The sequence below is a fragment of the Sus scrofa genome, chromosome 9, assembly GCF_054392235.1.
Source record: "Sus scrofa isolate SSC_HxYL_T2T_F1_AM1 chromosome 9, Sscrofa_HxYL_maternal_Yorkshire_Landrace_v2.0, whole genome shotgun sequence".
Classification (NCBI taxonomy): Eukaryota; Metazoa; Chordata; class Mammalia; order Artiodactyla; family Suidae; genus Sus; species Sus scrofa.
The window spans coordinates 1,171,960-1,199,276 of NC_139391.1; the positions used below are offsets into that span (position 1 = coordinate 1,171,960).

The 27,317-nt window shown below is 54.2% G+C and overlaps 1 protein-coding gene across 1 annotated transcript; it reads right to left on the reverse strand.

Annotated features, from left to right (window-relative positions):
• Nucleotides 1–193: 193 nt before the first annotated feature.
• LOC146399647 (uncharacterized) lies at nucleotides 194–13,473 on the reverse strand. The gene is made up of 3 exons (XM_084978265.1): nucleotides 13,333–13,473; nucleotides 5,099–5,329; nucleotides 194–1,548 (listed from the first exon to the last, which is right to left on the reverse strand). Exons 1-3 carry the CDS (start codon nucleotides 13,471–13,473, stop codon nucleotides 1,453–1,455), a joined length of 468 nt encoding a protein of 155 aa, XP_084834391.1. The 3' UTR covers nucleotides 194–1,452.
• Nucleotides 13,474–27,317: the final 13,844 nt, after the last annotated feature.

Below are 27,317 nucleotides of genomic sequence, written 5' to 3' on the forward strand. Positions count from 1 at the left end.
GCCGAGGCGGCAAAGGGCAGGGTGGCCTGATGGTGGCTTGTGGCCCAGGAGCCAGATTATGTGGGTTCAGATCACAGCTCCTCTGCTTGGCGGCTGTCGGGCCTTGGGCAGCTTCCCTAGCTCTCGAGTTACAGGTGAGCATTCTCATCTTACAAGGGGAGGGGTGTGTGTGTGTGTGATTGGTTTCCCCGTCTTTTTATTTAGTTATTTTTATTATAGTAGATTTACAATGTTCTGTCGATTTCTGCCGTCCAGCAAAGTGACCCAGTCAGGCACAGAGATAAACTCGGGGCCGTGGGGGGTATTGAAGGTCCCCACTCCTCAGGGCTGCCTGCAGCCTTAGCTGGCTCGTCCCCAGACAGCCCCCACTCACAGCTGTGGCAGCCCGTGGTCCACACCAGGTCACGTCACTGCTGGAATAGCCACCCGAGAGCCAGGTCGAGGGGTGTGGGTTCTGGGGTCTGGGCCCCTCCCACAGGAGGCCTGTTTCCCCCCACACCCCCCCCAGCAGCCTCTGGCCTGACTCTACAGGCTGTTCCTGGGCATCGGTGGTGGTCTCTGGAAGGGGTGCTGGGTGCCACACCCTGGGAGCCGTGGGGACAAACTCAGTGGACCGTCATAAATAAAGCCACGCCTGAGCTGTTTGAGCCGCTCCGAAGGTCTGTGAGGGAAGTGCTAGCTCTATCCTCCCGCGCGGCTGCGGCACTACTGTTACCACCCCACCCATTTTACAGCTGGAGCAATGGAGGCGCAAAGCCGTGGTAGTAACTGAACCTGGATCTGAACTCGGGCCTGGTCTGACTCCAGATTCCACGCGGGTAATCCCCACGCGACAATGAAACTGAAAGCCAGCCCTGGGCGGTGGGAGGCCTTGGGAGCACACGTGGGTTTACCCACAGCAGAGCCCCAGAGACCCTGGACCCCCCACAGCACCCCTTTTCTCAGTACGACCCACCCCCCACTGAGAATCTGATCCTGGGTAAGGGGAGCCCTTGGGCCCCTCTGTCCCCTAGTGCACAGCCTCACTGAGTCTGTCACTGGGCCTGTTCTGTGCTGGGCACTAGGGGGGTGATTAATTCCAGACGAAAGGGTCACAAGCAGTGCAGGATGCGGCAGTGGTGGGACTCCAGGCGGCTCATCCAATCCCTGGCTGGGGGCTTCTCCGTCATCCAGTCACTGGGCTGGGGGCTTCCCGGTCATCCAATCCCTGGGCTGGGGGGGTGCTTCCCGGTCATCCGGTCCCTGGCTGGGGGAGGGTGGTTCTCGGTCATCCAGTCCCTGCCTGGGGGCTTCTCGTTCATCCGGTCCCTGGCTGGGGGGGGCTTCTCGGTCATCCAGTCCCTGGCTGGGAGGCGCTTCTTGGTCATCCAGGCCCTGCCTGGGGGCTTCCCGGTCATCCAGGCCCTGGGCAGAGGTTTCTCGGTGAGGTCGTCCCAGGTCATCGTCATTCATTCAGGCCGGGAGCCAGCCTCTCAGCCAGTCCGCAGACGTGAATGGAGCATCCGCTGCAGCCAGGCATGGGCTGGGGGCGCAGAGGAACGGAAACGCCTGTGGAGAGGACAGAAGCGTCCTTCGCTGTGTGTAGCTTCCGGCCCAGTGGGGAGACTGTAAACAAAGAGCTGGATGACAGCAACACGGCGCTGAGCGGCCAGAGGGAGGCCTGCTTGGACGGGGTGGGAGGGAATGGCCTTTTCTTGCCCGCCCCACAGCCCGTCTTCATCAAAGGGCTGACTGACCGCACTGAGGCCCAGAGAGGAAGCAGCGGCCGGGCACGCCGTGGCCAGCCTGCTCTGGGAGCCCCACCCCCTGGCCCTCCCGGCCCAGGGCTCTGTCTCCTGCATCCGGAGACCAGCATCCCCGCCGGGGTCCTACCTGGGTCCGCCGTGCGCACAGGAGAGCCCTGACACCTGCCCGCTGCTTCTCTTCCTTTGTTTTCCAGGGTAATAAGAAATAGTGTGCCTTAAAATGCCAAGACACTGGGCTTGGGTTCTTGGCTGCCATCCTATCACCACTAACTTGGGCCGCCCTGGCCGAATCCGCGGTGTCTGGGGATTCCAGCCCGATTGTTCCGCCCCCTGTAGAGGACGCGTCCAGAAAGTGGTTTTTCTCTGCAGACTCTGCATGACCAGTTTTCTGGGGGAGAAGAGAGTTTGCTGTAAAAGCAGGAGGTCCCGGGACGGTGGCGCCCCCATAACCATTCCTTCTCTTCCTCCTGTCCAGACCTCACCGCCCTCCGTCGGGCTGGTCTGACCTGGGGGAGGAGTTCCAGGTTGAGGCTCAGCCTCAGGGCTCCTAGTGGACAGGCCTGGCTCCCGGGGGCCAGAGAGGGCCCAAGGGAGGGGGGTTTCATCACTGGGCTGAGGCTGGGGGCGCCTGCTGCTGCCCGCAGTGCACCCCCTCAGATGCCCTCCGGAGGAGGGGCTGTTGTGTCTGCTCCCTGTGGTGCCCCCTCCCGCTTCACCCTGGCTTTTCATGCCCAGCTGTGGGTGGCTGGGACCTAGCGGCTAGTTGAGCCCCTCGCTCCAAGCCACCCTCCACCCCTACCCCTTCACGGAATACGTGAGGGGGACTTTGTACAAAGTGGGCTTGGGGTGGGCACTGGTCCCGCAGGGCTCAGGAGGCCCTGGAGCCCCTTCTCCAGTTCCCGCCGGCTGGCTGCGCCTCAGCCTGGGCCCAGCTGGCCCGGCCTGGCCTCTGCCTCCTCCCCTGCACCTGTCTTCTTACTTAGGGCCTATTGGAAGCTAATCCCCCCGTTCATTAGATGACCGCTCCTCCTGCCTCTCTGCTTTCATTAGAAACAGGAGAGCTAATTACCAACTGCTCTGAGGCCCCACGACAGGCCATTTTAGAGCTGACGAAGCCTTTAAAATGGGATTTAAAAATCTCGTTTCCCCATAATGAAATGGGCCGCCCTTCCCTCCCCGTCAAGGCTAATGACTCCCACTTCCCATCTGAAGAGGGACCCTGCTCCTTGCCCCCCGACCCAGCCCCGCCTCGGGCAGCAGCTTCTTGCGGAAGCCTCTCTAGGCTGCTGGCCTGGGGGCCGGCTAGTCCGGAAGGCTGAGCTTGGAGGGGACTGGCCAGGGCCGGCCCACACTGTAGGGTTGGGGCGAGAGAAGGTGTTGAGAAGGAGGAGTGGAGGGAAAGCCTCTGAATGGTGGCCTCTGTCCCCTCTGGAGCTTCAGGGCCTCCCTGCCCAGACCCAAGCAGACCACGCCCTGCACCAGAGGGAACAGGCGAGGGCTGTGGGGCGCCCTGGAGCTCTCCGCGGTCCTGACCCTTTTGCGCCTGGGCCCTCGGGTGGTTTTGGTTTTGGCGGCTGTGGCTGTGCCCGCAGGATATGGATGTTCCCGGGCAAGGGGGCAGGCATCGACCGGCACTGCAGTGACAGCGCTGGATGGCTCACCCGCTGGGCCACGGGAGACTCCAAAGCCCTTGGTTCTCACTCAGCTGCACCGTGTGGAAGGGCGGGAGGAGACCACCTCCAAGGCTACGACGACGATGACGATGTGGCTTTTGCCTGGAGGACAGGCGCTCACTGCCTCCAGAAGCAGCTGGATTCTCAGAAGGGAGCCCCTGCTCAGGCCCCTCTAACCCTGGGGGATGAGGCCGACACTGACCTTCAGAATAACCCTGTCTCGGAGTTCCCATTGCGGCGCAGTGGAAACAAATCCGACGAGGAACCATGAGGTTGCAGGTTCGATCCCTGACCACGCTCAGTGGGTTAAGGATCCGGCATTGCCGTGAGCTGTGGTGTAGGTCGCAGACGCCGCTCGGATCTGGTGTTGCTGTGGCTGTGGTGCAGGCCGGCGGCTACAGCTCCGATTCGACCCCTAGCCTGGGAACCTCCATATGCTGCGGGTGCAGGCCTGGAATGACAAAAGACAAAAAAATAGAAATGAAACAGAATAACCCCGTCTCCGTCCCTCTGCCTCCTGCCTGGGACCTGCAAGGTGGGAAAAGCAAACTTCACCCTGTTGAAAAGAGACCGTCTTAAGTTCCAGCCCTTACGTTAAGTTCGTTCCGTTTCAAGCAGACACCTGCTTTTGCACAGCAGACGTACTTACTTTAAGTCACCTGGGGACATGGCCCTAATACATAGGGCCTCTAACTTGGGCTCCCAACTCCATCTGGCTCTGCCCCCTGTATTCATGGTTCCCTACAGTCCTAGAGGTCCCTCCCTTCTTACATACTGGGTGCCCTTGAGCCCCTGTCCAAGGTCACAGGGGGGGTGAGCTGTCACTGCATCCTCTCTTCCCACCTCCACCAGCAGCAGAGGTCTGCCACGGTTTAGCCTAGAACCTGTTAACGTGGAACTGTTAGGAGAAAGAGGAGCATGGCTTGTGCTGCTGAAGACCCCCAGGCCTCCACAGTGCAAGCCCTGTGCCATCCCCAGGCCAAGCACGAGTCCAATTCCACCTTCACCGCGGGCTCTGTGTCACGTGACCCCCCCCCAGCAGCACCTCTTCCTGCCCCCCGTTCTCCAGCCCCTGTTCCCCTGTGAATACAGGGTGCTGCAGCCCCTGTTCTCCACCAGTTCTGCACACCTTCGGCCTTTGCCTTCTGATTTTTCTCTTTTTTTTTGTCTTTTTGTCTTTGAAGGGCTGCACCCATGGCATATGGAGCTTCCATGGAGTCTAATCAGAGCTTTAGTCACTGGCCTACACCACAGCCACAGAAGTGCAGGATCCGAGCTATGTCTGCAACCTACACCACAGCTCACGGCATCACTGGATCCTTAACCCACTGGGCAAGTCCAGGGATCGAACCTGCAACCTCATGGTTCCTAGTCGGATTCGCTTCCACTGTGCCATGACGGGAACTCCAGCCTTCTGGACTTTTGTAGGAAGATAGGCAAGGATAAAACCGCACACAGCGGCCGGAGCCCAGAGCTCAGAGTCCCACGGTACCTGGAGATTCCAGGAGCTTGACCCTGTCGGGTGATGACCAGATGCCCTGACAGTTCCAGCTGCCTTTACTCCCTGGGTGCCCACACTTCTGCCCGCCCCGAGTGCTCATCAGTCCCCTTGGTCCAGCAAAGTCCCCTGTGGGCAGTTACATTCCTGAGCTCCCAGGCCTGCCCTCGCTGGGAACTCACCCACCCAGCAGGGCCAGTGATGATCCTTTCATGGAAATGTTTCTCCTCATGGGATCCACGGCCCCCCATCGCTGCATCTGTCGAGAGGCTGAGGCCAATAGCCCCACTTTCCCGGCCAGGAGCTAAGGCGCCCTGCAGGGTGTCCGGGCGGCGCGGAGGCAAGAAGAGGAGTCGGCTCTTCCGCGTCTCGAGACAAGGTGCCTGCCTGTGGTCCCTCGGTAGGAGCAACACCTGGTGAGAAGGAATGGGCGTCCGTCACGTGATGCGAACTCCGAAGCGGGGCAGGTACAGACGCATCTGAGCTGCGTCTATAGAAGGAATCGCTGGAGAGACGACACAAGGCCTTGCAGGTACAGGGGGGCCCTGACTGGTTGAAATAGAAAAGGGGACAGAGGAAGGCAGAGCGTGTTTGGAGTTGACCCAGGGGACAAGAACGTGGAAGCTGGGCAGAGGCGTTGGAGCCTTAATGTACAAGGCAGTGGAGGGGTAACAGGTTCTCAAGCAGGACGCAGCACACAGGGAAGGAGGCCGGAAGAAAAGCACTCCAGTTCTCGGAGATGCTGGGTGGCTTCCGGGTTGGGGGATGAGGCGCATTGGGGTGAGGGGTGCCCTGCACTGGGGGGACTCTCAGGTCTGACAGACTGGGAGGGTTCAGCAGACAGCAGAATTCAGCAGGATGGGGCATTTTCTTTTTTATATATTTTCTATTTCTTTTTTCAACTGTGCCCACAGCCTGCAAAAGTTCCCAGGCCAGAGATGGAACCAGAGCCACGGCACTGACAACCCTGAATCCTTAATCGCTAGGCCGCCATGGGGTGATGTTTTCAAATGAGGCCTCTGGCTGGGCATAATAGCACTGATTGCCGGCAGGGGTGACCACCCCCTTGGCTAAATTTGGGCATGGCATGGCCTGGGACATACCCTGGGCTGGTGGCTGGCCACCTCCCATCAGGCCGCCATGATCTGGTATTCTCTGAGGGCAGGTCCTTGAACAGCTGGGGGGGTACCATGTCACAGGTTTCCACCCCAGGCTTGGATGAGGTCATGAAGGGGCTTATCAGAAAGAAGTCCAGACCCTGCAAATCACCCCGATAGCTCTCTGGTGATGTGGGCAGAAAAGGTGAGGCTTTAATTCATCCTTCCTCCATCCACCTCTCTGTCCAGTGTGTGTCAAGCATCGAAAGTAGCATAAAGCAAAGGAGATGCAAAAGAAACGAAGCAGAGTCCCTGCCCTTGGGAGGTCCCGCCGTGGCTCAGTGGTAACAACCCGACTAGCATCCATGAGGACGCGGGTTCTGTCCCTGGTCTCGCTCAGTGGGTTAAGGATCCGGCGTTGCTGTGGCTGTGGTGGAGGCTGGCAGCTGTAGCTCTGATTCGACCCCGAGCCTGGGAACCTCCATGTGCCGCAGGCGTGGCCCTAAAAAGACAAATAAATAAATGAGTCCCCCCCCCTTAAAAACTCTCACAGAAAGGAGGGGAGTCAGGAGCCAGCCGGCGAAGGAGTCATGATTCAGAGTGGTTGGTGTCATGACCGAGCTTTGGGACGAAGGGAGGGAAGGCGCCCGACTCAGTCAGGGCACAGGAGAGTTTCTGAGGAAAGGGCCCTTGAACCATCAAACAAGGGGGGGACGGACACGGCGGGCAGCGAGTAAAGGCTCGGAAGGCAGAGAAGCCGGTGGAGGGGCCTGAGCTCCGGGAGCCTGCAGCCCAGAGCACAGGCCCCGGGAGAGGGGCGGGCTGCTGGCAGGGGTCCCGCTGCCGGGCTGGGGAGGAGGGTCTTTATCCTCAGCAACAGGGAGCTGTCGGGCTTTGTATAGGGAGCAAGGACGTGATCACGTCTGCACTCTGAAAGCTCACTGCGGGGCGAGACAAAGGGCAAATCAGAGGGAGCAGGCGCGGGGGGCACCTGCAGTTTCAGTCCCCCAGGTGAGAAACGAGTTTCGCACGCCCTGCTCCTCGTGGGCCTCCGCTGGGATTTCTTATTTTTATACCCTTTCAAACATACACTAGCCTCCCCCCTGCTCCCGACACAGAGCTGAAAGGCTCCCCCGCCTCGCTTCCAAGGGCTCCTTTCTCCCTTTGCAAACACCCCAGCCCCCAGATCTTCTCCCAGGGCCTCTGCCATGCTCCGCCCCTCGACCCCGCACGCACAGAGAGGGAGACGGCCAGAGGAAGGGTATTCACAGCGGGCGAGCAGTTTTGGGGGCGGCTGAGGTGGGCTGTGGCCGCCTCCTCAGGACTGCCCCCAGTGTGTGGGGCTCGTGGGGAAAGGAAGTGGGGCTGGTGCCGAGACCCGGCACGAGGCAGGTGCGAGCCTGTTCTCTGCATGGAGGAGCCTGAGAGGCAGGATCAGAACCGAGTCACACGCTTCCCTAGCACGATCATCCCGGGTCATGGTTATCAGAGAGGAAACCCGGGCGGGTCATTAGGAGGCCTGTGCGTTCCTCTGGTTGGGATCGACCCCGCTGCCTGGGTGAACTTCTCTTAGGCCAGTCCAGGCAGAAGCGCGTGTGGCCGGTGGGGAGACTGAATTCGAGCTAAAGCAGAACCATTTTTTCTGGGTCGCAGGAACAGGGGCGCCTCTCCCCACCCCACCCTCTGGGGTGGGCACTCGGTTGATGCCCAACCGCTGTTCCATGGACGATCCGTCAAAATCAAGAGTGTCCCCGGCACCTGTTATTGGTCCAGAGTGAGCGGGTACCCAGGTTATCCTGGGGAAGCTCTCTTTGCCACTGGAAGCGTCTTCTGACCACAAAGGAAACCAGCCTTAGAATGAAGCTGCCGCCCAGGAAGGCAGGATGGAGGAGGGAACCTGTGTCCTTGATGTGGTTTCCTGAAGCTGCTGGGTCTCCCTACCTGGGGCCCGACTTCCGGTGTCTTTATTCTTTGGGGCTCCTTTTCAAAAGAGTGAGTCTGAACGTTGAAGGAGAGGAGGTGTGGGGAGGGTGGGACCCCATGCTGAGACCTTTCTTGCCAAGGAGCTTGTATGAACACAGGATGGTGTCTACACTGTGGGAGGTGCTCTCTCCTGGCCACACCCTCTCTGGGCATCCCGGGACGGCAGGGAGAGGGGAGACCTTGCTGACAAGGAGCATCTGCAGCACCTGAGCTTCTTAACCGCAGCAGAGCCTCGGGCCATGGTGTCCTGTCCGGGGAGGAGAGCCGTCAAAAGTGGGGGTTCGGCATCTGGTGCTGTTAGGTTCGTCAGGGACCTTGCCTCGGTTAGGTCGCATGTCTGTGCCTCAGAGTCCCACCTCTGTCACCGGGCTATCAGGAAGACTGGTAGGTGCCTGGTGCTGCGTGTGGCACCAAGTAGTTCCTCAGTTAATATTAGGTAGAGTTACGATTGTCGCTGATATTAGCCGAATGGTTGTCATGGGGACGCGGAGACTCTGGGGGGGGGGGTTATAGGAAGAAGCGTGCAGACTCATAAAAGGATGACCTTATAATGAAAGTTAACAGAGGCTCAGTGACAGCCCCCTCCTGCCCCTACTCAACTCTAAGAGCCACCTCCAGTTCTTCGCCAGCTTTGGGGGGCCCTTGCACAAGTTTTGCACCTGCCGGGGTGGCCATGCCACCTGTCAGGCTGCCTGCTGGGACTTTATTCCAGCCCAGAGGGCAGGACAAGGGCAGATGGCATGGTCCCAGCCAGTGTCTGCAGAGGAGGGCGCCAGGCCTTCCTGCCTCATCGCTCTGCTCAGAAAGCCCTCGGAATTCCTCTTTTGAGCAGAGGCGGCAGGATGGGGACAGGGATGAGGGCAGGAAGAGGTGGCTTAATAAAAAATCCCAATAAAACTCTGCAGCCCCTGGTGGCCAGGGCCAGGTCCTGGGCACAAGCCTTCCTTAGACCCGCCCACCGGGGGGCCCTGACTAATATTCCTGGAGCCTCTGCCTGCCCTTGGCTTCATTACGATGCTGAAGGGGCTGAGAGGTCCTCTGGCGGAGCTCCCTGATGCCGCCTGACAATATCGCTGAGCCTCCCGCGTCGGCCCCACCCCAGCACATGTGCCCCGCCCCTGGAGACCCTCTGCTGAGGAGTGGGCTTGATTCCATCAGCCATTTGCCCGTGGGACCACCCGGGTCCATTTCTTAGGGGCAGATGCCAGCTCCGGGGCGTCAGACAGCCCTGGCGTGGAATTTGGAGCAGGCTCATTAAGGAGCCGCAGAGAGAGGCTGGGCCGGGCTTCTGTTCCTCCGGAGCCACCAGACCCAGGTAGGCTCCAGCTTGGGAAGGGCTGGGCTGGGGCCAGTGAGCCCGGGAACCGCAGCAGAGCCCACGGGGAGCGCTGTGCTGCTGGTCAGAGCGGGCGGCCCTCCACTTCGGTTCTGGGGGACAGGCTGAGCCCGCGTTCCCTCTACCTACCTCCCAATATAAAGGGGTCTGGGATGCACAAAGCTAAGTCTGGCCAGTTTGAAGACAAAGGCCTCGTGCGGGATGCTCAGGGTCTCCCCGCCCCCGCAACACCCGCCAGCTGCCTGCATAAGGAAGGACAGGAGGGCGGCCGTCGTCGCAGTTCAGCCTAAAAAACAAACCTGTGAAACAGAACCGGCTGCCCCCCTCCTCCTCCCTCCAGCATTAGCAGGAGGGGCTGAAAACATTTGTTCAGAGAGAGAGAAGGGGAAAAAAAAGCCTAAGTGCTTCTGCTTCCTTTTTTTTGCCAAATCATGCAGAAGATGCTGGCAGCTGCAAAGATTCAATTATGCACAATGCAAAAAATCATTTACAAAAATAATGGCACTCGAAAAAAATGGCCTCTCCAGAAATGGCGTGGAACAATAAATCCGTTAATTAGCTAATTAATATTCAATTGGGGTCAGTGGGCTTAATAGAACCTTTCTTGGAGACCCAAGAAATTCTAAACTGCCGCGAGGCGCCTGCCCACTGCCATTATCTCGGGCGAGCAGGCCCTTATCAGGCCGCCAGCTGTCCCCGAACAATGCAGGCCCTTATCAGCTGGGGCAGCAGCCCTGGCCGCTCGCTCGGCTCCCTCCGCCCGGAGGAACACACCGCCTCTTGGTAATTGATACACGGCGCAGCTTTGTCTGAGGCTGTTTGCTCTGCTGGTATTTAAGGCAGCCGGGCCCCCGGACTGATTGCCATTGGCCAACTTTCTGCTGCCAATGACAACCCATCAACGAGGGACCAGCCAATGGCAGCGGCTGACATCTTGATGCCCCGGCCATCTGGGCCAGGCCAGTGGCTTGACACGTGGCAGTGTGGCCCACTTGGGGCTGGCTTGATTGCCGCCGTCCTCAGGTGGGCACCCGAGCCCTCGGAGATCGTGGCCAGCACCCTCTGCCCGGTTTTGCTGAGACGTTGGATCAGACCCCTGCTACTGGAAGTGCGGTCCCTGGACCTGCAGCCCCTGTCACCTGGGAGCTGGCGAGCAACACGGCTTCTTGAGCACCCCTCAGATCTCCTGAATCTGATCTCCTCAGATCTCCTAAATCTGAATCTCAGGGGATGGGACCCAGGAATCCAGGCTTTATCCCGCTTGTTAAAGGGTGAGAAGCCGCTGAAAGGGCTGTGTTAGAGTCACATATACGAGTTCCCAGTGGAGCGTGTGCCCCGCGCACTGGTGGCGGAAGGTGCTCTGGGAACACCAGGACTGGCCAGCAAAGAGGCAGAGAAACAGGCTGCATGTCCAAGGCCCTTTGGGGGCCCTTTGGGGGTCTTGTCTGGGGGGAAAAAGGCTGCATATGGCCCATGGTGTAGACAGACTCTGGCTACACAGGATTTGGGCTCCAGGAACCCACTTGGGAGCCCCTTGGCATCAGAAGGCATTCTCTAGAGAAAGGAGGTTCCGTGTGGGAGAACGGGTCCCCGCGCCAGCCCCCGCGATGCCGGGAGACCACAGCGAAGCTGAGCGTCAGCGCAGCTCGGGAGGGAGGGGCTGTGGGGCGGGGAAGGGACAGGAGAAGGTAGAGAAGCAAAGGGAGCCAGAGGCTGACGGCTCTCCTCCCAGGGCTCGAGGGCGCAGTCGGGCCTGGGCGGCACCGGTGGGCAGTTGCCTTGGGGCCCTGCCGACCCACCTGCTCCAGCTTCTCCCCTCACCCCACTGGCCACCCTCCACCAGGCCCCCTGCCCACATGCAGGGGTCCGAGGCCCGGCTCTCTGAGGGCCCGCCTCCTCCCAGTGCAGACGACGTGGCCCGAGTCGCAGTCCTCAGGGGGCAGCTTGGTCGTGTCTCTGAGTGAAAGAGCAAGTCTGAGTCTCCTGGGTGGGGGCTGTGGGGGCCCAGGACTTCGAGCCCTCCTGGGAAGAGGAGGTGGGAGAGTCCCCTGCCCTGATCGCACCCTACCTGCTCTCCGGGGCTGCTTGGGAGTTAGTCCGGCAAGAGGAACCGGAGCGCCTAGGAAGGACGCGACACCAGGCATGACCCAGCTCTGGCTCAACAACCCTGATCCCACTCAGTGGGGTGGGGGGGTGGGGAGGTGAAAGGTCAGGTGCCAGGACTCAGCAGTGGCAGACAACAGAGCCCCGCCCCAGGGGCGGTGGGCAGGGCTGGTGGGGCAAAGCTGGTGTGAGCCAGGAGCAGGTGACCTCCAGCCTCAACACCGCTTCCGATGAAGGGCTCGGCCCCCAGGGCCGGATGTGATGACACCTGAGACCAGACGGATGCCTCCTGGCCCCTAGGAGGCCCCAGATGGGGTCGAGCAGCTGATGAGAGAGGAAGGGAAGCAGCACGAGGCTAATTCGCGCATCGCCTTTGCCTCTAATGCGGCTCAGCCGCGAGGGCTCAGGGGGCGGCGCCTCCCCCGTCATTTCTGTCTTGAGAAGCAGGGGCCTCCCGGGCCTTGACCTCGGCCGTGGGAGCATTACCAGGCATTTCTCCAGCCACCCCAGGCCTGCGGGAGGCTCCGACGCAGGCTCAGGCTGTGTGGGGGTCACGGCGGGCAGCCGGGGGAGGAGCGCGCTATGTGGGCTCCCACCAAGCCGTCCTCTCAGCGGTGCAGCCCTCAAGGGTCCAGGTGCATCAGAGGTAAGTGCCCATCACCCGTCACTCTGCTGGGTTAAATGATGCCGTTTTGATGTGTTTGAAAAACGAACTAACAAAAAAACAAGGGCGTTGGAATTGTGGCTCAGTGGGTTAAAGATCCGGCCTTTCTGCAAACTGGGGCGTACGTCACAGGTGCCCAGTGTTGCCGTGGCTGTGGTGTAGACAAGCAGGCTCAGCTCTGACTCCACCCTAGCCTGGGAGCTTCCATGTGCCACAGGTGCGGCTGTAGAAAGAAGGGGGAGAAAAGGGGATGAAATGATAACTTTGTGCGAAGTAAGCAAACCACTGACTTGAGAACCTGTGGATTAGCTCAGGCCCCAACCGACCCAACGAAGATGTCAGGACACCAAAAACCAGCCTCTTCCTTCTCCCACCTGCGCGCGCAGGACTTTTGCCTCCGTGACGCCCCTCCATCCCTCACTGAGCAGCTCTGCCCCTTCGGGCAACTTAGGTTGGGCCCCTGTGGTCAGGGGCACAGGTGGGCTGGAGTCCTGACCCACCTGCGTTGGAGGGAATGTGCGATCCAGGGCAGGGGCGCTGCCCTGCACGGGCTGGTGCAAAGCCAGGTGCCCCAGTCTTCCTTGCCCAGATCAGATCTGCTCTGGTTTCAGGAGGCCACTGGGTATCAGGCTCCCTTGTGGAGGCTCCCACGGCCACAGCTGCAGGTGGCAGAGAGAGACAGTGCCAGACTCAGAGACAGACTTGGGAGGGCACATTGGAGGTTGGTTTGTGCGATGTGAGAAGACGCTACTCGCTGGTTAAACTATCCGCTCTCTCCTCTGGCTGCCACGGGGACTTCCTGTGTCCGCCGTGGCAGTTGTCAGGATGCCAGCAGTAGCGAGCTGGCGCCCTGCAGGTTCTCCTGACGCCAGATCCCTACTCTGACCTTGAGTCCCGGGTTTCCTGTGAGCCCAGAGTGGGTTCTTCTTTGAGCAGGGAGAAGGCCGAGCTTTTTACTCCCCCCCCCCCCCCCCGCCTTTGCCACTTGTCCTTGAAAACCCAGCTTTTGGGAACCTCAGGCCAGTGGCCACCCCAGGTTATGGATGAGGGGACTGAGGCTGCCTCGCTGCACATGTCGAGTGGGGGGGGGCTGGGCTGGGCTCCAGGAGCTCCCATCCTCTTTCACCTCTGCCTCGCGGCCCCCCGCCACCCCCTCACGGCCTCACCGCATCTCCAGGGGGGTGGGAGGAGTCCGCCCAGGACCCCCCACCGGTGGAGAGACGGTGTGCTCACCTGAAAACCCGCCAGAGGACCAGCAGCCCCGAGCGCCCCTGCAGAGTTTGGAGCTCCCTCAACTTCACGACTAATTGCAGAGAGGCAGTGGGCGGGCTCTTGGCAAGCGATTAGCTGTCCCACTGCATGAATAATTTGCATAGAAAATGCTTTATTTTGGCAATCTATTAAAGGGCCCACAGTGCTGTGGCTTATCTCGGTCTCACAGCAAGGAGAAGGCTTGGCTATCTCGTTAAGTTCCGTTGATGCATAACAATTTGAAACGGGCACAAGCTAGTATGACATTTAAAGATGCCTTCACTTAATTATATCACACAAACACGGGGTTGTTTATCCTTGGGAATAAAGTCTTTTTGAAGTCAAAGTTGGCATGTGCATAAAGGGAGGCATTTTAACTGATTTTTTTTTCACGAGGGGCCTTCCTCACTTCAAACTTGGGGGGTTGCGTTTCCCTGGGGCCTTGTCACGCGGAGGGCTCTGTGGCTGGATGCAGACTTTGCGGTTGGTTCTCTTGTTCTTCTTCTCTGGGGGTGGCCTGCCGTTTGGCACTCAATACAGAATTGCGGAGAGAAAAGCTTATTAGCGCCAGGAAGAGAGACTCGCTGTGTGACCTTGGGCGAGCCCCTCCCCTTCTCTGAGCCTCCCATGCAACACGTGGGCTGGGCCTTTGCTGTGACCGGCAAAGCGCAGAGGAGTTGTGCCTTCTCTTTGCAGCTCAGCTTGTTGACTCTGTCAATAACAATCCAGCCTCTTTGGTGAAAGCCAAGGGAGCGCAAGGTCCCCGTCCTCCTCCTTCTGAGGTCAAGGTCCCCGTCCTCCTCCTTCTGAGGTCTGCAGACGGGCTAGAGCACAGGGACGAGAAACACAGGAAGGGGCTTGTGGCTGCCACAGGCATGGGTCTGCTTTTGCTCTGCCAAGTGGCGAAGGCCCCGGGGACTGCGGAACTCGCAGCCTTGCCTCCCTCCCTTGAAAACGAGGAACTGGGCCCTGGCTGGAGGAGATGCAGGGAGAGCCCTAGGGCGTTGAGGAAATCCAGGGAGCCCTGAGAAGCCTGCCTGGCAGATGGGGCTCTCAGCATCAGAGCAGAGACGTGTGCTGCCGTGGTGGGGGGACAAGCGGGAGGCCCTGGACTCGGGGTTAGGCGGGCTGGTTTCTGGCAGGTGTAAAGTCTGTGACGCTTGCCACGGCAGGGCTGCCTGAGTAGGTCATTCAAGAGAAAAAGATGCAGAGAAAGGGAGGCTCTGTCCATGGCCTTGGCTTCTGGGCTCTGTGTTCCTGCTGGATTCAAGCTTTGTGGAAAGCAGACTCTCAGCGCACCTCCTACCCGCCTGCTCCCCTCTAGGGCCGAGGGCTCATGGTGAATTCACTCCTGCTTCTGCCTCTTCCTGGCACGTGAAAAAATATCCTTGTGATTCATGGACACATGATCTGTGATTAAGGACAGAGACAATTCCCATTCCACCATGGTTTCCTAGAAATGAAACTCTGTTAAAATCAGTGAGAGAATTAATTAGCATTCGCAGTTAACTTTATACTAATGGATATGCACCACTTTGAATCAGACCTGTAGAAATGCCAACTCCTGGGCACAATTAGGCAGCTCCTTGGCTCGTCCTTAGCTGTGGCAATCACTACCTGCTCTAACGTGAGTGTCCGCAGTCTTGAGTAAAACCAATCCACTGAGTGTGTGAACGTTGAGTCGAAACCTTCCTGGTGGTGCTAGAAAGAGCTTCATCTACAAACATCAGCACTAGACAAACCACTGAGGAAAGGGAAATCACTGCTGGGCTTGTACCATTGGGATGAGAAGCAAAGGCACCACTTGATGAGCAGTTGTTCTGTACCTAGCCCTGTGCTAAGCTAAGCCCTTTGTTAGGTTAAAACCATGTGGCATCAGCATTTTTGTCATTCAAAAACAGCCCGTTGGTGGCAGTTTCCTATTGCTCAGCCTCCTTGGACCTTGTTCAATCCTCACCATGCCTTTCCCACTGCTACTCTTTCCATATTAGGAAAATGAGGCACAGAGAAAATTAATTTACCCAAATCGCAGAGCTAGTAAGTGGGGCCAGGTGCCACTGGGAGACCAAGAGCTCTGCCTCCATAGGCTTCCAGCTCTGGCACTTTTCCTTTTGTGTGTTCCCACAAGTATTTCGTGTTTCAATCAACGACTGTGGTCCAGCGGAACCCGGTACACATCGTGTGCCCAGGTAACGTTCATGGATGAATAAATCCAGGACTGATGACGGGGTGCCTGAGGCCCCAGTATCAGGATGAGGCACAGCGCGGGCTGGCTGGGCACTGCTGCACCATTGAACACCTGAGCAGTTGCCTCACGTTTTCTCCGAGCCACTCGCCACACCAGGTTCATTCCCAGAGTTAGATATGGGCCAGATGTGGCTGGCATAGGGTGCAGGGGAGGACATAGACCTGGAAGCTATGGAGCTATCAAGGCAGAGTGCCAGGACTGACGTCATTTTGGAGGAATGGGGGCGGGGGGGGGAAGATAAGCAGAACCATCCTGCCAAGAGACGTGTGCCTAGGTTGGGAGAGGCGGAGCCTCTCTGGCTGGAGTCCCTCCAGACCATCGGCAAGAGGCTGGAGAGTGTCCACCAACACTAGAGAGTCCTCGTCCACACCCACCACCTTCTGAGCACTGGAGTCCTTTATCTCTGAGCCCAAGGTCTGTCCTTGGACTTGGGTCAAATCGAATCCCTCACAGCCACCTGCACCTCGGCTTCTTCTCTTACCGTTGCCCTGTGACAGTGCCCATGGTCTGAGTTGGGCATCCGCAGTGGCCCGCAGTGGAGGGAGGGAAGACATGTGGGCATTGGTCCAGCAGATCCAGAGGGAGTCCCAGGCATGGTATGAGTCAGCGGGGTTGGACTATAACTTAGGGATTTATTGATTTTTTTTTTTTTTGGTCAAACATATCTAAGAAATTGAAAACGGTAAAATGACACATAGATGCACAATAATCATAGCTACCCAAGCAAATAGCTTCCGATAACCAGAAATGGATGTAGTTAGCATATTATTGCTTTTGGTTTCACACTGAGTAGTGTTTTGAAAGGGAGTGATTGATTAGCAGGTGTTGTGCGTGGCCCTCCCTCTGGGTCGCCAGCCTCATTGCACATGTTGATGATAACAGCAGTCCATGAGGTCCAGAGGAAGGACTTTGTGAAGATGGAGACATCTGATTCCAGCCTGTTTCCTTGAGGTTCAGAGGGGTGGGTGGGGAGGTGCCAAAGTAGGAGCAGCTAATTCCTGGAGAAGAGCAGGTGATGCAGACCTTGCCCTTTGGGCCCTGGACCTCCAGATCTAGGTCACTGCTAAGGGTCCTCTGAGGAAAGAATTCAGTTCCGTTCAGTGACTTACTCAGCACCTGGGGGTCTCGCAAGAGGAACCACCCACACATCCTCAAAGAGCTTGGGTATTTGGCCTGGCCAAGACCTAATCTCATCTTGGATGCCACACCCAGTATCCGTACCATCAGAGTCCTGCCCCCATGTGCCATGGTTTATAATCTGTAAAAGCTCTTTTAATTCTTAGCTTGTTTAATTTTGCAATGACCCTATAAGGGTCAGAAGTAAGTATTCCTGGGGGAATGGAGGCCTCAAAAGTAGGTGACTCTTCAAGCTTACACAACAAGTTGGTGATGGTGAGGGGACCACAACACCAGTGTTTAGTTCTGAGTCCAGAACTTCTCCCATAAAACACACTAGCTCCTGGGATGGGGCAGTAGAGAGGAGACCTGTGCTCTGCCAGGATTGGTCAGGGGTAGTATGAACTGGGTAGAGCTCTGGCCTTTGAGACCCACACAGAGAGCACGAGTCTCTGTGAAGCCTTATCTGGATGGAAGAAAGCAACAAATAGACAAATCCTTTTCCAGACATGCCCAGACCTGTATGAGTGTCCAGAGTCATTTATCACTCATTCAATAAATATTGACTGAGAGCCTACTGTGTGCCGCATGCCATTCTGCAAGGCATTTTGGATATGGAAGACCCCTGTCACAATCCCCAGATTGTGTCCTCCCCCCACTTCCCACCCTCCATCTAGCTGTCACAACCCAGAAAGGGAAGGCAGTGTCGGTACCACGGTCAGCTCAGCACATGTGTCAGCGAGAGGGATGGGCCAGGAAGAAAGGCAAGAGGGCTTGACACCTCCTTTCTTCTCGGGAATATCCTCGCTTCCTCTGGGAGAATCCAGGGAAGATGTGACCTCACCGACATTCCTCAAACATTCTGGTCAGTCTGGTCCCTACCCCTTTGGCATATGGCGCCCCAAAGCCAGGAAGGATTATCTGGATGTTCCAAGGCTGCTCAGGGCAATCGCCCAGACCCACTTTTCTCTGTTCCTTCCTCATCTGCCTTTCCTTGCGACACCATGTCATGCGACTCTGAACTCTTGCCCCACAACCCAGACTCTGATCCGGCGACCATCCTTTTGGACTTTGAGTTTGTTCTGGGTGTTTCCAGGGCATGAACTTTGATCTTTCCTAAAACGGGGTGTGATACAGCTTGCCCAGGTCGTGCCTTGGCTAGGAGCTCCCACATGGCACCCAGACCCTGGGTCAGCCAGATGTTGTGTCCCCTCTAGGCTAAACCCAAACAGATAGTCGCTGTGGACATATCTTCAAAGTGGCTCACTGGGAGAGGAAGGAAACTAGTACTGGAGTCTGAGTGCTAGTTCGAGTCGGAGCCAACAGACTGGAGAGGCTGAAATGTGTAATTGATGGAGAAGGGCACCAAAGGGGTGTCCGTGTGACGTTTTCTACTCCTTGGGGTTTTCTGATAAGAGTGAAGTAAAGGAAAATTAAAGGAGAGGAAATAAATTCTGAAATAGTTTCTGTGCAAACAGGAGACAGAGATGCTGGAGACCAAAGAGGGATGGATGGGCAGTGCTAATGGCCTGGCAGAAGAGAGCCTGGAGTTTGTGGGATTCTGGTCCTTGTGTTTGGGTGATTGTCCCTAGTGGTACTCAGCTCCCTGCATGAAGAGAAGGAAAGATGAGTGCTTGGATTGGCCCAGGATAAGGAGTTTCCCAACAAGGACAGTGGGAAAACAGAGGTCAGTGGGGTTGAGTGTGTTGACATGACGGTGGGAAAAGTGATGGATTGCTGGAAGGATGGGGAGCAACTAAAGCCGGGAGAAGGCTGGAAGACTTCTAGGAAAGAGAAGAGATGTGGAGAGATGTGGGCATAAAAAAAGGACCAAACAGTAGAAGCAGGGACAAGGATGTGTGAATACCCGCAAAACATGATGGTGGGGTTGCAGGGACCTGCTGGAGAATAAGGCTTCAACAGGTGAAGCAGTTGGGGTGAGGACGAGGTCGAGAGTGCCTGTCGGGGAGGGGTGCTAAGTGGAGGTGAGGGACAGTGCGATGAGCAGGTGGAGGAAGGAGGCGGAGACCGAGAGGCCAGCGTATTGCGTGAGCCCCCGAAGATAGCAGCACCTCTCACCCTGCCCCCACCGCGGCTAAGAGTGGGTTCTAAGCGGCATACGTTTCAGGGAGCTGTTGACACCTGTGATGGCTTCATGTGTGGGAACCGTGAGAGCGAGGGTGATGCACTTGGTGAAAAAGAAGCTCCATGGTTTCCTTCCGTTCTCAACATCCAGTTGCACCTGCATCTAAAACGCTGGATCTGCTGACAAGGCTTAGGAGCAGCCCCATGTGTTCCTGCCCCTAAGAGCTCCCTTGGGCTGTGCTTACGTCCCCCTTCTGGTCACTCTCTCCCTGCCTGCAATGGAACCTCATGGCCAGAGTTGGGGTGTTGTGGTTGGTTCCAAAAATGGCCACAAATTACTCTCCCTCTACTTACTTTTTTGAAATGTGACTTGTAGCATCTCCCCTCCAGAGGCTTTTTCCTCACCCTTGAATCTGGGGTGGGCTTGTGACCTGTTGACCCAAAGAATATTGCAGAAGAGACCTGTTACGAATTCTGAGCCTAAATCCTAAGAGGTCTTGCATGCTTCCACTTGATTTTTTGAAGCCTTGAGAAGCCACATGAACAAGTCCAGAGTTCTTTGCTAGTTGCCGAGTGACAAGTAGCCCAGTTGCCACAGTTCCCTTAATGGACAGCCAGCCAACCTCCAGAAGCAGAACTACAGCCATGTGAATTATGTGAATTAGGCCATCCTGGGCCCTCTGCTAGCTGGAGGCAGACACATGAAAAACCTAGCCTAAGGTCCATGAAGCCGGTCTCAAACCAGCAGAACCACACAGCCGTCCCACAGACTCATGAGCAATTGTAAGGGGTTGCTATTTTAAGTCAATAATTTCGAGGCGTGTCTTAGCTTGAGCTGCTGTAACAAAATGCTGTAGACTAGGCGGCTTAAACAACAAACTCATATTCTCACAGTTCTGGAAGTGGGGAAGTCCAGGATCAAGAGGGTTGATTTGGTTCCTGATGAGAAACATCTTTCTGATTTACAGACGGCTGCCTTCTTCTTGTAACCTCGTGTGTGTGTGTGTATGTGTGGTGTGAGAGAGAGAGAGAGATCAAGTGACTCTTATTAGGTGCTAATTACCTCCCAAAGGCCCTACTTCCAAATGCCATTACATTGAACTCATTGAGCTTAAACATGTGAATTTAGAGGGAATACAAACCTTCACAGCAGGGAGAACTGGTTTGTTACGCAGCAAAAGCTAGCTGAGACAGTGTGGAATGGAGAAGAGATAAGAGATATATTGCCCTAAATAATAAAAAGGTCATGTGCTGAGCAAAGCATCTGACCCATCACACAGCCCCTTCTCTTCAGCGGGAGGCGCCCCCTTCTGCCTTCCTCTGGGCTGGGGCAGCCCCACCCAAAGCTGGGTGGCTTGCTGGAGAGTGCGGATGGAACATCAGCCCCTCAGCCAGGCAGCCTCGTGCGGGGCACCCCTCACCCCCAGCATGCCCCCTCGGTGTCTGATGTCGCCCCCTCTAGGCAGCAGGGGTTGTGCTACATATTCCCCCAACACAGCCAGTTGGACAAGACTTTGGCATCTGACCAGGAGATGGCAAATCAGATGCTTGTTTTTGGACATCTGGATTATAAAACATGGAGAAAATCAGTAGCAGGAGTGAGAAAATAAAAAGATGCGTACAGGGAGACTTGCTGTCAAGTGTGGGGTCATGAATCCTGAAGGGCCGTTGAGGGTTAAGGCAAAGCAGAAATTGAGAAAGTATGAGTAAAAATGAGCTGGAAAGGCAGCAGGCCTGCAGGAGCTGTGGGAGAGGAGAGGCAGACACACGGGGCTAGTGACGGGGCCTTGCAGCGAGGAGTATGAGCACCGGCCGTGGAGAATCTGGACCCTCTAGCCCAGGCTCCCGACACCTTGCACCTGTTGGGTCCGGTCCTTGGGTTGCTGGCAGACGGAGGTTTCCTGGTTACTTGCCTCCCTACTCAGGATGCTCTGCTCCTGCCACACCAAGGTCAGGTGTGGCTCATCACTGCTCATCTGTACCTTCTTTCTCTGTGGCTGGGCTTGGGAGCTCCTTCTGGCCTCCAGGGGCAGGACCACAGGAGCTGGCAGTCTCCTTCTCTGGGCCCCCTTCTTTAGGGCACTGTGGGGGACACAGAGTTGTGCCTCAGGCAGGAGCCCTGGAGGACAGGCCCAAGGCCCTCCTGTGCTGCCAGGCTCGGAGACAGGCTGGACTGGATGGACAGGAGAGTGACCTAGAAGCGGCTTTAGCCTGAGAGTTGGGCTGAGCTGCAGCCACAGAGCTGGCTACGCAAAGGCAGGCTCTCCGAAGAGAGATGCCCAGAGGCCAGTCCTGACCCTGCCCCCCACCCTGGCCCAAGTAAGCTAAGCGCTGGGCAGCTCAGGCAGGTCTGAGCCCTGGGAGAGAGAAGGGACCTGCCATCACTGAGCCCAGCATCCCTGGACAGCTTCCCCTAGCAGCTCCCAACGGCGCTTGGTGACTCTTGGGCCGGCTGGAGGACCCCTTCTCTGGCCATCCGGCTGTTTGACAAGAGGGACAGTGGTCCTCTTTGCCCTCCAGCCTGCAGAATTGTCAGCTGGTGATCCGGAAACTGTTGCCCTGGTTCCCATACGTACACTGCCATCTGCTGGGAAGATGGAGGAGCCATCCAGGGGCTGCCATCGTTTGGGTCCAAGCCACAAGTCCCAGCCTAGGAAAGCCCCGTCTCCTGCGAATCCTGGCCGGAAGGTCCCAGGCTCCCTCCTGGCCTCCTAGCCTGCCTCCTCTGACCTCTCAAGCTCTCACACCTGCTCTGGGTCCCCTCCCCGCTGTGTCCCGCGTTACTCTCCCCAGCTCCCTACCTTGTGTCCTTGCTCCCTGAGAGTGCTGCAGCCCCGAGCAGAGAGGGGCGGCCCCCAGCAGGAGGTGCGCGGCCCCTCGGGCAGATGGTAAGCCTGTCCTCCCTGCCAGGCCAGGTCAGGGAGAGCCGGCCTCGGGGCTCGACTTGCTGTAGGTTGAAGGGGAAGCTGCCCGCCCAGGGTCCCGGTCTGTTCCCGAACTAGCTGCACGGGAGCCAGGAGGGGTGGGGGAGGGAGTGCCCCTGCTCACGAGACCTGCCAGGAGCTCAGGGGAGTCAGGCCATGTGGCAGAGCACGGGGGCGGGAGGAGCCCTCTGAGAGCTCCACTGCACCCCACTTTATGGATGGGGAAACTGAGGTGAGGCCAGGAAAGCGGTGCATCACGTTGACCTTTTCGATAGGAGGAACTTTAAAGCACATTCTCGAAGGGCCCAGCTGACACCTCGTCTAATGGTTTCACATTTGAATGAGGAAACCAAGGCCTAGGGCAGCAGGAGGGAGGGAGCCGACCTGCTCCCGCCTACCATGCTAGCTGGCATCTGTGCTGGGCTTTTTCTGTGCCCCCGTTTGAAGAGCTCAGCTCCTGATGTAGGGTCTGCTTGAAGACAGGCGGGCTCCCGGGAGGAGGTGGGTGGGAAGACCGCTGAGGCAGCAGCCACCGGCTGCCCTGTCCTGCTGCCAGTTGCTACCGTTTCCCTCACTGCTCAGAGCAAGGCCAAGATAGGAGGCTTATTTATTCCTGCACTTATATTTATTCATCTTTTATTCATTCACATCCTGTCAGTGTATATTGTTTACATTATAAATCATATGTATTCCCACACTCCCTCTTAAGGAAAAGGCCCAAGAATACAGATTGTTGAAAAAGCTGTGAAAACGGTGGCAGCTGTAGCACTGTATCTCCATCCCCCTCGGGGGCTCCTGGCGAGGCTGCAGAAAGCCCAGGCTGAGGGCTGAGACCACCTAGACCTCCACAAGCACCCGCTGAGTGCAGCATGCTCCCAACAGAGAGAGCATGAGAAGGAGGAGGAATGAGAGTGGTCAGCGGTCTGCAGGGAATCCCGAGGATGGCATTTCCCCCACACCTCCTTCCGCAGCTGGCTAGGCAGGGCTGGGTTGGGGCACCAGCCGCCTGAAGCCATCTGAAGGAGTGGGCCAAAAACAGGCTAGCCTCTAGGAAAGCCTCAGGCTGGCAGAGAGATGGATTGCAGATGCCAAGACCAAAGGAGGGGAAACAGATTTGTAAAGAAGAGATGGAGCCAAGAACGGGTAACCTGGCAGGGCATGGTGTTCAAGCAGAAGTTGGTCAGGAGCAGAAGCAGCAGGCCCAGGAGGTGCCTGATGGGCAGTCACAGGTGGCATTTATAGACTGGCTCAAGTGGAGCAGGAGGGCCTGGAGTTTTGGCTAGACTGGCATTTGGACAACGAGGTTGGGCAGATGTGTCCTGCAGCTGTGAGACTAAACAAATGGGAAGTGTTATATACCTCTGAGCAGGAAAAAAAAGTTATTTTAATTGCATAGCAAAATTTTGAATATGTCTAAAGCTATACTCAGAGGAAGAGTCATAGCCTCACATACATCGTTAGACAAGATAAGTAACTAAGAGCCAGCACAAAAGGCAAACCCCTTTTTAAATAACCTTTATTTAAACTGAGTGATTTAAATAAAGGTTATCTGACACAATAAAGGTTATTTCTTGTTGACGCTGCATGCCTATTTCAGTCACTTAAGGATGCAGGCTTTTGCAGGATCTTTTGCCCTATAACTAGACCATCTAGAATCTAATTCCTGCAAGACTGGGGTAATAGCAAAAGGAAGAGAAGGGAGAACACATACTGGCTCTAAATTATCTCAGTCCAGACAAAATATACTTGGACAATCACCTCTGCTCCCAGTCCATTGGCTAGAGCCAGTCATATGGCTGAAACCAGACTTCAGGGGACACTGTGACAGGTAGGGGAAGAGCACATATGTATCCAGTGAGCACTATTTCAACTACACAGTAAACACCAGACAAGAAACAACTAAAGGCCTTCAGCATCCAACAAAAGAAACTAGGAAAAACTCATCCTAAGAAAAATAGCAAGAAGAAATTAGTAATATAAATAAAAATTAATCCATGAAGAAGATTTTTTTTTTTTTTTTTAATGACTGAACCCACAGCATGTGGAAATACCCAGGCAAAGGATTGAATCTGAGCCAAGCTGTGACCTATGCCACAGCTGTGGCGATGCTGGATCCTTTAACCCACTCTGCCAGGCTGGGGATGGAACCCATACCTCTGCAGTGACCTGAGCTGCTGCAGTAGGATTCTTAACCCACTGCACCACAGCAGGAACTCCTCATTAAGAACAATTTATTAATTAAATACCCAACTGGTGAAAAGACTAAAATAAAATAATAAGAGTTTAAAAGCGCAAGTACACAAAACAGGGAACTAACCACAAATATGTAGAAAGTCAAAATAATTATAATTTTTAAAATTAACATTTATATACTAATATATTTTTAAACTGAACTTTTTTCTAGAAAATGTTATGAAAATTGACTAAAGATGTGTGTATATATATATATGTATATATATATACACACATGCACATACACAGTTTCACAAGTGAATTTTTCTGATAGCTGAGGGACAAATAATTCTGGAGTTGAACTGTTCCAGTGGCCAAAAATGAAAGGAAATCTCCAGGTTATTTGTAACAAAGCTAATAAAATACTGATAGCAAAACTGGACAAGGCACCAAAACCACTACAGATTAATCTCACTTTTGAATAACAAAGCAAAAATCTTAAATAAAATAGCAAGTGGAACTTAGCAGGATATCTTTAGATATTACATAATTACTAAGCGAAATTCATGCCAGAAATGTAAGGGTGATTTTAAATTAGGAAATTTAGTTTACCATAGTAATGTACCTGGATGTGTGTTCTCAAACTGAAAGTTAGCATTGTCCTTAGTGTTGCCTGATGTCTCAACAGCAGAACAATTTCTACCGACATCAAACATAAGATCAGAATATACTCTTAATACTACGATTATTTAATGTTGTTGTGCAGCTACTGACCAATATGAACAGCCAAGAGAAATAAATTCAAAATGACATTGGAAAGAAGTAAAATTATGATTATTTTTAAATACAAAAAATCCAAACAGTTCCGTGGACACAGCAAGTGGCAAATGACAATTAGAAAATTGACATAATGCTCAACATCACTGCTTATGAGAGAAACGCCATCGAACTATGTGAGGCACCACCTCACACCCGTCAGAACGGCTACCATGAATAGGTCTCTAACTAACCAGCGCTGGAGGGTGTGGAGAAAAGCGACCCTCCTGCACTGTTGGTGGGAATGTAAATTAGTACAACCGCTGTGGAGAACAGGATGGGGGTGCCTCAGAAAACTAAGTAGGGAACTATCATAGCATCCAGCAATCCCACTCCTGGGATCTATCCAGACAAAACTTTCATTCAAAAAAAGACACATGTACCTGCACGTTCATTGCAGCACTATTCACAATAGCCAAGACATGGAAACAACCCAAATGTCCATCGACGGATGAATGGATTAAGAAGATGTGGTACATATACTCCATAGAATACTACTCTGCCATTAAAAAGAACAGACTAATCCCATTTTCAGCAACTTGGACGGAACTAGAGACTCTCATACTAAGTGAAATAAGTCAGAAAGAGAAAGACAAATACCATATGATATCACTTATATCTAGAGTCTAATATACGGCACAAATGAATTTTCTACAGAAAAGAAACTCATGGACTTGGAGAATAGACTTGTGGTTGCCAAGGGGGGATGGGAAGGGGGAGGGAGTGGGATGGACTGGGAGTTTGGGGTTAACTGATGAAATGGATAAGCAATGAGATTCTGCCGTAGAGCGCAAGGAACTATATCTAGTCACTTTGATGGAACATGATGGGACGTAATGTGAGAAAAAGTGACTGGGTCACTTTGCTGTACAGCAGAGATTGACAGAACACTGTAAATCAACTATAATGGGAAATTTAAAAAATAAAAAAAATGAAATTTCAAAAAAGGAAAAATTGATATATAAGATTTTTCTATATGAAAAATAACTAGCTACAGAATAATATAGGGAAAATGGTCACATTTAAATAGCAATAAAAACAAATGTTTAAAAGAAAGCATTCAGAACTTGTAAATTCTCCTGAGAAGTTAAAAGCTAGAAAAAAAATGAAGATGCAGCTGGTGTTTGGCTGGGAAAATTTTATGCAGATGGTACTCATCAATAAATGGATCAATACACTGATTGTGATACAGCAGTCCTACCAGTCCGGTTAGAAAGTGATTCTAACGTTAATCTGGAAAGCTGTATTTGTAAGAATAGGTAGTAAAATTCTGGATAAGAAGAGAAATGATATAAATCAGCTCTACCCGATAATAAAATGTAGTATAAAGCTGTGTTTCTAAATAAAACAGTACACTACCGACGCTATAGATAATCATTGGCATAGAATGGAGATTCCAGAGAGAAATAGAAAGATAGATGTAATCAGTGACTAAAAGACTACATTATTCAATAAAAGTGCACTTTTCGGGGAGTGGGAGGGGGAGGAGGATGGGCGAGGCAGAAGGATTCCTGCCTCACTCATCTAGCAAAGTAAATTCCAGATGGGATCTAATGCAACCATGGAGCACAGAATCATAAAAGAACCAAGAAAAGATACTGATGGATGCTTTTCAAACTCTTACAGTGAGGAAAGCTTTCTTAAGCATGCAACCCTGAAGCCTTATAGGAAAGCCTAAAAAGTCAGCCTGCAAAACAAGGCACAATCTCCTCTCTGACAAAAATCTAGTTGTTTCCAGGCAGCAGAGTTTGCAGTGGTATTAGCTCTCTTCTTTGTTTCCTGTTTTGTTCCTTAAAATGGATGTATTAGTTTTATAAAAACAAAATCACTATCTTTTAAAAAAAGGGAAATCAAGCAATTAAAACACCCAATCATTTTGAAATGTCAAGAATTAAAAGCAACTATAGAAAAAATTAACTCAAAATGGATCGTAGACCTAAATGTAAAACCACAGAAGGAAATTGGAGAAAACCATCTTGGCCTTGGGTTAGGCGGAGAGTTCCTGGAAACGACATCAAAGGCACAGTTCCTGAGGGGAAATACTTGATAATTTGGACTTTATCAAAATTAGAAACTTTTGCTCTGTGAAGGATACTGTTAAGAAAAAAAAAATACCAGCCACAGATTGGAAGAAACTCTTTGCAAGTCGTATACCAGACAAATGACTTGAACCTAAGATGTGCAAATAATTCTGAAAACTCAACACCAAGAATACAACCCAACTGTTTAAGTTTTAAATAGACACTTTGCCAAATAAGCACTTGAAAAAATGCTCAATATCACTAATTATTAGGTAAATATAAATTAAAAATACCATGATATTCTGGTATATACATATTGGAGTGGATAAAATTAAACAGGAGTTCCTGTGGTGGCTCAGAGGGTTAAGAATCCAAACTAGTTTCCATAAGGATGTGGTTTGATCCCTGGCCTCTCTCTGTGGGTTAAAGGATCCCGCATTGCTGCAAGCTGTGGGGGAGGCTGGCAGCTGAAGCTCTGATTTGACCCCTAGTCTGGGAAATTCCATATGCCCAGGTGCAGCCCTAAAAAGGAAAAAAAAAAAACCCAAAAAACAAAACTGACAACACCATGTGCCATGGAGGATG